This window comes from Culex quinquefasciatus, chromosome 2 (assembly GCF_015732765.1).
Source record: "Culex quinquefasciatus strain JHB chromosome 2, VPISU_Cqui_1.0_pri_paternal, whole genome shotgun sequence".
Classification (NCBI taxonomy): domain Eukaryota; kingdom Metazoa; phylum Arthropoda; class Insecta; order Diptera; family Culicidae; genus Culex; species Culex quinquefasciatus.
In genome coordinates this window covers 102,932,251-102,944,920 of record NC_051862.1, presented here as the reverse complement: position 1 = coordinate 102,944,920, position 12,670 = coordinate 102,932,251, and the positions used below count along the sequence as shown (strand labels likewise).

General features: G+C 45.1%; 2 protein-coding genes across 6 annotated transcripts in view; one reads left to right on the top strand and one right to left on the bottom strand.

Moving 5' to 3' along the window:
* LOC6047387 (probable ubiquitin carboxyl-terminal hydrolase FAF) overlaps positions 1-12,670 on the bottom strand; it is a 319,428-nt gene that overhangs the window by 19,377 nt on the left and 287,381 nt on the right. The window lies entirely within an intron of this gene.
* Positions 1,762-3,226, top strand: LOC119766600. The gene is made up of 2 exons (XM_038251499.1): positions 1,762-2,520; positions 2,619-3,226. The coding sequence occupies exons 1-2, from the start codon at positions 2,375-2,377 to the stop codon at positions 2,917-2,919; spliced, it is 447 nt and encodes a 148-aa protein (XP_038107427.1). The 5' UTR covers positions 1,762-2,374; the 3' UTR covers positions 2,920-3,226.

Here is a 12,670-nt window from a genome sequence, read left to right as displayed (position 1 = left end):
GCAGCCCGATCGTACGTTTGAACAGCAACTTGAAGCTCTTCACCGCGGACTCCCAGAGGCCGCCGAAGTTCGGCGAGCGAGCGGGAATGAACTTAAATTCGATGCTGTCGTTCGCTGTTTCGCGGATGATCTCCTCTTGGAACTGCTGACTTAGGAACAGCTTGGCGAGTTCGCTCAGCTCACGTCTTGCGCCGACGAAGTTCTTGGCGTTGTCGCACATGACCAGCTTCGGTTTGCCACGCCGGGCAGTGAACCGTTTGAGGGCCGCCAGAAATGCCTGCGTCGTCAGGTCTGCGGCTAGTTCTAGGTGAACGGCCTTGGTGACCAGGCAGACGAAGATGGCAACGAAGCACTTCACTGGGCGAGCTCGGCGCTGCGGGTACGCGACCTGAAAAGGTCCGCAGTAGTCAACTCCGACTCGTGCGAATGGTGTGCACGGAGTGACTCGTTCGGGCGGCAGATCCGCCATAAGCTGGTCCAGAACCTTCGGCTTGACACGGAAGCAATCGACACACTTGTGGATCACCTCGCGAACGAGGTTGCGGATGTTGATCGGCCAGAACCGCTCACGCACAGCAGAGATCAACAGTTGTTGTCCAGCGTGAAACATGGTCTCGTGATAGTGTGTGACGATAAGCTTCGTGAACGGATGACGATGGTCGAGAATGTACGGATGCTTCCGATTGTCCGAGACTGCGGCGTGCTGCAACCGGCCGCCGACGCACAGGATTCCATCGATGATTCTTGGGTTCAGCGCAGCGATGCGGGAGTTGTTTGGAATCGCGCGATCTCTGGACAAAGCATCGTACTCTTCCGGGAAGCATTCTCGTTGAGCGAGGCGCACCAGCTTCTTCAAAGCGACCTCGAGCTCTTCAGCCGTCAACGGACCAACTCTGCGACAATGCTTGTTCGCCGCACGGCTGTTGAAACAGAAGCGGCAGATTACAGCGGTCGTCCGTATTGTCACGGTGTACGACGAATTCGCTGTGAACAGTCTGCAGGGCTCGGCGTCTTGTGCAACTGCAGCGACAGCGTTGTGTTCCTCCAGTTCTTCGTGGTCGAAGTCTGCTGCGTTCGGCACTTGAGCGTGCGGCCAGTGCTGGTGGTCGAGACTCAGCCAATCAGGACCGTTGAACCAGAGCTTTGAGTACTGCAGCTGCATCGGTGTCATGCCGCGAGAAATGATGTCAGCTGGGTTCTCTATTCCGGGCACATGGTCCCAAGATCCGCTCTCCGTCAGGTGTTGAATCTCGGACACACGGTTGGCCACGAACTGGTTCCATCTGGACGGTAGTGACGCAAGCCAGCAGCGTACGATCATGGAATCCGTCCAGAAGAACGCTTTGCCTCGGAAGTTGATGGCGTTGGCCACCTTCTCGTACAGATGCGCCAGCAGCAGAGCGGACGCCAGCTCCAGGCGGGGAATCGACTGCTTACGCTTCTTCTTCTTCAGGTTCTCGAGCGGTGCGATACGGGATTTGGAGGCCAGCAAGCGTACGGTGACGTCGCCGTTGGCCGAAACGGTTCGGATGTAGATGCACGCACCATAAGCGTTGACTGAAGCGTCGCAGAACCCGTGAAGCTGCACATTCTGGTCATCTGCACCTGTGCCAATCCAGCGGGGTATCGACAGGCTGTCTAGACCGGCTAGATTTCTGCGGTATTCACGCCAGTACTCCTGCAGATCTTCTGGCAGAGCGGCGTCCCAGTCCAGTTCCATGCACCACAGCTTCTGCACGAAGATTTTGCTTGGACGACGACAGGACCGATCAGCCCGTACGGGTCGAAGATCATGGCCATGTCTGAGGCCACGACACGCTTCGTGATCACTGCAACGTCGTTCCACTTTGGCGATCTGAAACGGAAACAGTCCGTACTTGGCTCCCAGACGAGCCCGAGCGTCTTGACGGTTGCGTCAGACGTGTCCAGTTCTAGCAGGGTCCGTTCGTCGCGAAGATGTTCCGGGACGTCGAGCAGGATGTCTCGGGAGTTAGAATGCCACTTTCGCAACGAGAATCCGCCAGATTCCATCAGATCGACCATTTCGGCGACTAGCTCTTTTCCTTCTGCGACCGTGTGCGCACCTGCCAGCATGTCGTCAACGTAGAAGTCACGTTTGAGGACCTTGGCAGCGGATGGATGCGTCTTTTCTCCGATCTCACCGAGTTTTTGCAAGCACTTGGTCGCTAAATACGGCGCAGACGCCGTTCCGTACGTGACAGTTGTCAGCTCGTAGATTCGGATGGGTTCGTCAGCATTGTCTCTCCAAACGATTCTCTGCAGTCTCTGGTCGTCAGGCTGGACGCGAATCATACGGTACATCTTGGCGATGTCAGCGACGATGGCAACAGCGTGAAGTCGAAAGCGTAGCGCAATGTCCAGTAAATCGTCCTGCACAACTGGTCCCACCATGAGCGCATCGTTCAGAGCAACTCCGGTAGACGTGCGACACGAAGCATCAAACACCACGCGGAGCTTCGTAGTGGTGCTGTCCGGCCTCAAGACGCAGTGGTGTGGCAGGTAATACGCTAACTCTCCCCGGCCGTGTCGCCGGCAACCCGTTTCATGTGTCCCATGGCCTCGTACTCGTGAATAAAATCACTGTACTGTTGTTTCAGGTCTGGATTCGCTGACAGCCGCTTCTCCAGTCCCAGGAAGCGTTTGATGGCTGTTGATCTGGACTCACCGAGACGCTGGACAGCGTACTTCTTTTGGGCAGCGTCACAACAAATCTGCCAGTCTCATCACGAACCGTCGTCTCCTCGAACAGCTGCTCGCACAAGGATTCTTCGATCGAGTGCGTGCTCTTGGTGCGGCACGTTTCCAGTTCCCAAAATCTGGTCAGCAGCTCGTCGATTGCCGCGACGGATACGAGAGACGTCGATTCTGGAACGCTGCCGGGAAGCCGGCCGGAAATGATCCAACCGAACACCGTGTTGTGCAGCGTGGGACCGTCTGCAGCTGGTTTCACCCGTTCGTCCGTCAGCAAGTCCATGTAGAACTCGGCACCGATAATGACGTCCACTGGACCGGTTTTGTGGAACTCCGGATCAGCCAGGAACATCCAGTCGGGCAGCTGAATTGTAGCCGGGTCGATGTACGACGTCGGCAACGAGATGTTGAGCTTGGGCAGGACGTGGAACTGCATCTCCGACTCGTACGCTGAAATCCGATCAGAACGCGGACCGACATCTGCACGCACGAGCTGCGTCGACACGCAACGCGACGTTCCGATCCCTTGATCGGCAAATACGACGATTGTCGCATGAATTTGAGTCGTCGCGAGAACTCTCTGGTCATCAAACAGTGCTGTGAGCACGAGTCAAGAAGCGCACGCGCTAGCAGCGTGTTTCCAAAGCGGTCTTTGATACGGATGAGCGCGGTTGACAGGATGATGTTGTGTGTGGGCGTGACGGGTAGTGCAACGTAGTTTTGGCTAGTGGTTTGTGGCTGTGTGGCTTGAGAGTCTGTAGTCTGTAGGTTAGTCGGATTAGCAGGTGCATTGTTGGCTGGAGTGTGTGTTGTCTGATTCGTGTTCTGTGGTCTGGGTTTTTGTCGCTGTACTGAGGTCGTCGCGGTTGGTCTCGACTGCTGTTGTGGAACGGAGGATCTCATCTGATCGTTGTGCAGCATCGAGTGATGTTTCTGGTGACAGTGGTGGCAAGTTCCTCCTTCGCACATCCGCGGGTTATGTCCAGGCTTCAGGCAGTTTCTGCACAGCTTGTTTCTCGAAACAGCGTCGTTGCGCTCCGAGATCGTCATCTTCTGAAACTTGAAGCACCGGAACGGGGTGTGCCACGGGCCGCTGCAAAAGTGACACTGGTTGCTGCTCCGCACAGCAGTATGACAGACCGCTGCCTTCGGAGGGCGCTGTTCCGACGGTTTCGCTTTCGCTCGTTGGATCGACTGAAGAACCGAACAGTGGGCGCGCAAGAACTCCAGTAGAGCCTTGTAGGTTGGGACATCCTTGCTGTTGTGGTGGGTCTCCCAATTCCTAAGCGTGGCCGAGTCCAGCTTTGAGCACAGGACGTGCGCCATAACCGTACTCCAGTCGGCAGTCTTTTCGCCCATCTTGTCCAGCATCTGCAGATTTTTCTCAAACTCACCGAGCAGGTGGCTGAGACCGTCGTACGACTCCTTGGTCAGCGGTTCCAGATCCAGAATGACATCGAGGTGGGCTTTCACGATCAGCTTCTTGTTTCCGTACTCCTCCTCCAGCGCGTTCCACGCGACGGAGTAGTTTTCTTCCGACAGGTCGATGCCACTGATCTCCAGCAATGCAGGACCAGAAAGTGACGATTGGAGATAGGTGAACTTGTCCATCGATGTCAGCTTCGAGTTCCGGTGGATGAGACTCTTGAAGGTGTCACGGAAGGTCACCCACTCGCGCAGATTTCCGCTGAAGTTCGGCAGATGAATGTCAGGCAGCTTGACGCGCAACGGAAACGAGGTATCCGCATCACCAACACTTGGAGCTGTCTGTGCGACGACCTTGACCGGCCGCTTCGCAATCAGCATCGCCTTGACCTTGCAGAATTTGTTGTCGAACTCCTGTACCACCTGTAGATTGGCCTCTTCACGATGTGACACGACCTCCTGCTTGACCTTCGGCTCCGCATCTGCGTACTTGGCCGCATCCTTTTCTTCCAGCAGCAACTCCAGCTTCGTCCGTAGGTTCGTAAACTCCAGGTAAACGTCGTTCAGCATTCCGAGTCGAACTTCCAGCTGGCACTCGTGTTCTTCCGCCTTGTAGTGCTCGACGAACTGGTTCAGCACCTCCAGCTTGTTCAGCAGGATCTCCTGCTTCTTCCGCAAAGTCTGCAAATCGCCCATCGTGACCACTGATCGCCAACTGAATAACATTCACTTCCACTTTTAGATTCACCGGAAACAGACAGATCGACTCGACGTTCCACGACGCGACCGCGCAAGACAGATTGCGAACTGTACGACCCAGTATTGACAGCAGCGACAGGGGAATCGACCAGGGAACTCCAGAGGACCAGACAGAACGACACAACACTCATGCAACCTGACCAGACTAATAAAAACTCTCGTGCAATTTTATTTTCAAAAGCCACTTTATTTCGATCCGCAAAGAGCCAAATTAACCAAGCCACCGTACTACGTGCAAATACTCTCCTGTATCTCCGTCTTGATCCGCCAAATCCGTCCCGAAAGCTCCCAGCGCCAATCAATCACCGACTCCAACGATGACGTCAGCCAACCGGTTGAGATGGTGACGTCGCGACGCTTGCCAAAGCGCGCGCACACCGTGAGTCGCCGTGAGTTCCGCGATGGCGAAATCTTCTTCACCGCACTGCACTAGTCGCCGCCGCCTTTGTTCAACACGAACAATTCACTTTTCTATGCACAATTGTGCCACTGTTCAGCTCCGCTTTTGGGATTTTTCCGCACTTTTTGGCACTTTTTCACGGATTTTCCGTGCACTTTTGTCCGTTTTCAGCACGCACCAAAACTGTCCAGGCGCGCTTCTGCACCTCACACTTTGCGCTGCTCTTCGCGAGCAGGCCAACACTTCGCGCACTGAACTGTTCTTCCGCGAAGTGTCCCGAACCTGGCCAGACCGGATCCTTCGGATCCGGTTCGAAGGACCAAATGTTCGCGCGTGTGGTCGGTTCGGGGATTTCGGACCCAGAAAAACACCGTTTTTGCACAATTAAAAACACTTTATTACGCGAACAGAAATTACACAATTTATTCTAACGTGCAACGGTCGGGTGTAGTCAACGGTTTATTTAAGACTATACTCTAAATGGGACAGTACATGAGAAGCGAGCCGGGAGAGATCTAAAAGAGCGAGGATCACCTCTGCTCACTCTGCTCACTTCAGGGACAGACAGGGACGGAATAACATTTATTTGTGGATCACATTTAGGCTAGTAGAATTGGGAAATTGATCTCTCGCGCGATCATAGTTCTTGTAGCAAAATTCAGACTAAGATTTGATTTACAGGAAAAATGTAATTGATTTAAGAATTCTTACATAAAGTATTCTTTACTTTTAAAACAAAAATTTAAGATAATAATTACACATGATAATTTCAAAAAAATCAGAAATTCCAAAAATGAAAAAAATCAAATACATAAAAAATATAAAATAATTACAACTAAAAAAATCCTTAAATTATAAAAAAAAACATTTTTTTTCATTTTTAAATAAAGATATTCAAAAAATAATTTTCAATCATTCCAATAAATTATGTTTTAATAATCTTATTTTTTTGATGCTTCGAATATTGGTATGTTTGAATTCAAGTGCAGACTAAGATTAGATTTACAGGATAAAACTAATCAATTTATGAATTCTTACATAAAGTTTTCTTTATTTTTAATTTAGCAAGGTTTCGTAAATATAAAATTTCTAAACCATTCCTAGAGTCAAGATATTGCTTGAACAAACATCGATTTTAATAAATGGTTACAATCCTAAATTATTAAACATGTATATAGATTAAAATTTTATTAAAAATTATCTTTAGAATTGAGATCTGATTAAATTTTTTTGCCATGTTTTAAAATTTTATTTTTGCTCAAATTCTGGACCAATTTTCAGAATACAATGAGTAATGAATTTGAAAATGGCGTTTAGTCGGAATATTAAAGTTAAACATGATTCGTTTTAATGTTTGATGCAATTGAGGAAAATTTTAACGGTTACATATGCATTTAAAAATGGTTACATATGCATTATTCACAACTCTTCCAGTGAATATTTTGGCGTTAAAAAAATTAATTTAATACATTTTATCTAAATTTTTAACACATTAAAATTAAACACAGGCACTGATTTTTTTCTTCAAATATATATTTATTATAGGCCTACACAGAAAAAATGTGAATTTACTCGACACGGAAAAAATGAATCACATGTAAACTCAGTTGATGTAAACTTGAGATTCGACGTAATTTTTTTGTTGCCATGGAGACACTTCAGAAGCTGAAATTTCAACGATTATATTTTTTTGTATTTCATTAAAATTATTAATTTTTGAGAGCACCAGGAGCTTCGCAAAATATGAAATGGCTTCAATAGCTTAGAACAATTAAAATAAAACATTGTTTAAGTTTGTTTATAAAATTTTAAGAAAAACAAATATTCCAGTTATGAGTTTTATGTTGTGCTAGAAAATAGAAAAAATGAAAAATGTTAGATAAACCATCACAATTATCACACAGCTGAAAATGTAAATCCAGACATAATACTTATGGTTAGATAAATCGATATTTCTTTTTAAAAAAATTTATGCTTTCAAAATTTGATTCGAGTTAAGTATATTTTAAATTTAGCGACGTTTATCACGAAATTGGATTACAATTAAACAATTCAAGAAAATGTTAAAAAAACACTTTCTCTACTCCTTTAATACAAACTAGCTGTTAAAATAAAGAAAAAATGACGAACGAGTTTCTTCAATAAATACATTGATAACTTAATATGAAAATCTTCGAAAACTTTTTGCATACATTACATTAAAATTTTACAATTCATCTCAATAATTATACCACAAACCAAGTGATGGTATAAATGATTTGCTGATTTTTATACTCCTTGAATTTTTGCACCCAAGCCCCCCCCGAACAAAAATCCTGGCTACGGCCCTGCCTCACGACAACGCTACACTATTTTAGTGCTTTTAATTATTAGTATTTAGGTTATCAAATTTGTGTATGCACGTCGATCAAAATCGGAAGTAGCAATTTAAAAGGTGCAAACCTTACGCTACCAGATAAATAAACAAACAAACAAACAAACAAAAATTGTGAATCGAAAAATAAAATGTTCGTCTCCGACCCCATGGCTACAAATCTGAAATATAAAAATTGTGGGTTTTACGAGCGGTTTCCAATGATGGAAGACACACTTTTTTAAGAGCGAAGTATTTCAGAAAAAGAGCTCTCAAAAATCAGACTTTGAGTTCCGGGTTTCAGGCCAAAATTCAATCGAAAGAGCGCATTTAAACCTTTAATTTAGTAATAGGGTAATTCTCCGCCAACTCACACAGCAGTTGCCCCGACCCCTCTTCGATTTGCGTGAAACTTTGTCCTAAGAGGTAACTTTTGTCCCTGATCACGAATCCGAGGTCCGTTTTTTGATATCTCGTGTTTTTTTCAATGAAAAATATGTTTTTTTTCGGAATTATGAGTACGCCATCAAATCGGGCGTCTAATTTTACACAAAAGTCCCTTTGACACCAAATTTCTATCTCATCACCGTTTAAGACTGCAAATTATTGAAAAACACCTCTTTTTTCGCATGTTCAAAAATTGAAGGGGTCGTACCGCCCCTCCGTCACGAGATATCAAAAAACGGACCTCGGATTCGTGATCAGGGACAAAAGTTACCCCTAAGAACAAAGTTTCACGCAAATCGAAGAGGGGTCGGGGCAACTTTTCCCGATTTCGTGTGAGTTGGTAGAGAATTACCCAATAGGATTTTTTTCTGGGACGATTCCTCGCTGCGCATGAATTTTTCAAGATTTCTGAGAAAATCGTTTTTTTAAAAGCAAACCTTAAACCTTTCTTTTGTAAGATCTCGGCTTTGCGTGGACATAAATTGAATGTTAAAAAAACAAAATGATCTCCGTAAAATTTCCTACAAGCTGAATGCATTAGTTTTGGCTGCAAAATTTGTTGGCTTGTTAAGGGGAGTGATTTTTGAAATTTTTGGATAAAAAATAGTAATTTTTCTCCCTAAAACGCCCTGCCATGCCCAAACACAAGCTTTTATGGAGTATGCCTGTACAGGAATTTGTTCAGGAAACATTAAACTATAACTTGAAGCCAAAGGCGACCAAATTTTAATGACTTTAGTATGATTGTTGCTCGCATTTCTGAAAAATACTCGAAAAGTGCACTTTTTTCATTCAAGCACCGCGCGCGAGTTGTAAACCATTTTTGGGAATTTTTTGTTGTATGAAAACATTGTTCCTGACATCCTAATCTATCATTCTATGGGTGAGCACCGAAGATTTGACAACTTTTCATTTTTTGGGCGGCCTAGTGTACGTACACGAAAATAAAGTGAGGTTAAATTTTGTCAGCCAGCAAAACCAAATGGTGCGCTAGTGTGCGTACGCGAAACGCCATAAAGCTCTATTAGCAGACATTTGAACTACAAGTTGTCAAGGGAAATAGCGACCAATATGTTTCCTTTGACAAACTAAAGTCCCATCAACTGGGGCAAATCGGGAAACATGGGGCGAATTGGGACAGCAGGTTTAATCATGTAGGAGCACAATATTTTGATTTTTCTGGTTGGTTCCAGTTAGAACAGACTCAAACCAACAAAATGTGTACATCCATTTCCAAATTTAAAACCATTAAATGCTCTAAACCCTGCTATCCCTATTCAGACTGTAGTCCCAATTCACCCCAGATGACGGTTTGTTAAAAAAAAAGTATTTACACCCCTTGGACACTATGCACATTTTGTGATGAAACATGTAAACAATTTGACAGTTTGACAGCAACCTAGTACAGAGTGTACTACGTTTTGTTCAGAAACTCATGCCAAACATTTTGCTACAAAAAGCTCATGAGACGATTATTTCTATAAAAAGTGATATAACAAATACTATCACAAAAATCAAAAAAGGTGCAAAAAAGTTTATACACCTTTCGAAAAAATAACATAAATAAAGTTGTTTGTTGACAAATCACCATAAATCCAGTCTCTCAACTCCAAATAGGCATCATTGACTGATAAAAAAAATGGATTGAATATAAAGTTTACTAACTACTTAGTATAAAACTTATCTAAACTTAATTTTGCAAACTTTAAATTTAACTAAATGTCAATATATTACCATAGAATTGCTAAATAAACATTTTGGAGTGGGTATAACATCGTTTTGGGGGTCTTTGTATCGTTATAATAGATGTTTCGTTGGACTTTCGTTCCAACCCGGAATTACGTCGTCGGAAAATACGCTGGCATCCGAACCGAACCACGATTCACAAGTTAACCTATGTGGCCTCGGGGCATGACATTTTCGATCTTTTGATACCCAAACATCTAAGGTTTCTTTAAAACCCATGTTACCTGGGTAAAAACGTTATATAATCCACCCTTAGGTGGTTGGTGCCTTCCTCACATTTAGAGGGATAATGCTATCCAAAAAGATACAAAAGGGTGGAACTTTCAGTGTTGATCAACTTGATTCATTGTTCATACCATCAGATTGGGTAGTCAGATCTTCATAATTCAGGGCACTTATGTGCTTATAACTTTTGATAGGGTTGTCAGATCTTCAACCTATTTAGCTCGTTGAGAAGATTTTCTAATTACCTATTCAACGACAGGTCGCATATATCCGGACGACGTTCTCATCCAAATATCTGAGATCCGGCCTCCAAAAAGTGCATAAATAACACTGAAGTGCTTATAACTTTTGATATGGTTGTCATAACTGCAATCTATTGAACTCATTGGAAAGGTCTTTTGATTACCTATCTAACGACAAGTCGCATGATAGATCCAGACAACGTTTTCATCGAAATATATGAGATCCGGCCTCTAAAAAGTTTATTAATAACACTTAAGTGCTTACATCTTATGATACGGTCGTCGGATCTTCAGTCTCTGAACACGTTGAAAAGGTCTTTTGAATACCTTTCTAAAAATGTATAATATGACGGGGTTTCTTACAAAAACCTCCCTTTTTACAATCTTTCGGACTTTTGTTAAAATCGTTTTTTAGCATAACTTTTGAAGTACTTAACTAAACTTTATAATTTCCAAAGCGACTTATGGGACCCTAAGACGGATCGAATGAGACCAAAACGGCCAGCCAGTGCCGAGATAATCCAGTGCAATTTTTTTTATCAACATCCCACCACACACACAGACATTTGCTCAGAATTTGATTCTGAGTCGATATGTATACATGAAAGTGGGTCTAGGAGGTCAAATTACGAATTTCGTTTTTCGAGTGATTTTATAGCCTTTCCTCAGTAAGGCGAGGAAGGCAAAACATTGTTTGAGCAACCTGCCAAAAATGTATGGACTTTTGTAATTTATTTTAACTCAGGTATTTAAAAACACCTTTTTTATTATTCGTGTAGGAAAAAAAATACAAATTCAAAATGTAAACATCGAAAAGTTGGCGTTTTTTCTGGACTAATTCGGAGCGAGCGTTTCTCACGTCCACGCCTGACCAATAGAATCGTTGCCAGCTTCCAAACACGAATCATGGTAGCTGCATAAATGCATAAATAACACTTAAGATTCTGTCTAATTTTCTAGCCGTATGCATGCCGGAAGATAGTACAGTGTGGAAACACGTGAGACATTTCCGAGGCGTCTTGGACATGAAAGAGGTCAAAATGGTTGTCGAACAGACCGGATCCGCACTACAAAGTTTCTAGGCCTTTTGGTGCTGATTCATGAAGATGACCAGAAGTTGAAGGACACGTTGTCCGGAACTCAAAATGGTTGTAGAACCGGCGTTTGTTGTAGCCTTCTGACGTACTTACTATTACTGCTACGTACAACCTCCGGGTCATGAGCCGTCTCCAGATGCGCTGCCACTGGAATCGGTACTGGGCTGCTACTCTCCAATCCCGCTGCGGAACTCCCACATTTTCCAGATCTTCCTCCACTTGGTTCAACCACCTTGCACGTTGCGCCCCCCTCCGCCGCATCGAGCAAAATCCTTTGTCTTATGCTCGATTGGTACCTCCATTTGACAGTTCTCGTGCTTCGGTTGGTACTTTTGGTTTGAGATGTTCGTTCTCTAATAAGCTCCAGGCTCTCTACTCATTACACCTTCAAGCCCAATGTTGAAACAGAGGCCGGAGATACCGTCGCCTTGTCGCAGTCCCTTGCGCGATTCGATCGGGTCGGTCATAGCACCCGAAATCTTCACGCTGCACCGTCCATCGTTGATTTCACCATTCTGATCAGCTTCCCGGGAAAACCGTTCTCGTGCATGATCTTGCATAGCTCTTCGCGATCGACCGAGTCGTACGCTGCTTTGAAATCGATGAACAGGGTTTGCGTCGGGATCTGGTACTAGCGACATTTTTGGAGAATAGTGATAGCTCTATAGTTCTTACATTCCAACTTGTCCCCCTTCTTGTAGATCGGGCATATTACTCCATCTTTCCACTCTTCCGGTAGCTGTTCTGTGTCCCAGACCTTGACTATCAGCCAGTGCAGACAGGCCGCCAGCTTGTCCGGGCCCTACTTGATGAGTTCAGCACCTTCCCATTACCCGCTGCTTTGTTGTTCTTCAGCTTCTTGATGGCATCCTTAACTTCCCTCATCGTGGGTGCTGGCTCGTCCTCGCCGTCCACCATACCGCTGACGTCGCTTCCCCGTCGCCCTGGTTCTTCCACCTTTCGATCACCTCGCGCTCGTCCGTCAAGATGCCTCCATCCTTATCCCGGCACATTTCGGCTCGCGGCATGAAACCTTTCCGGGATTGACTAAGTTTCTTATAGAACTTACCCGTTTCATTAGAGCGATACCGCTGTTCCATGTTCGCAACTGTTTGTACGACTCCTTGTTCCCACGGGTATTGTGCAGCAGCCACCTGTCCCGCACTGCTTTCTTATCGAATTCTACTGCTGCTCTTCGTAGTGGCTCTGCTGGTTGCGTAAGGGTTGTGAGTGATATTCTGTGAAGTTTCCTTTTCTTCTTGTT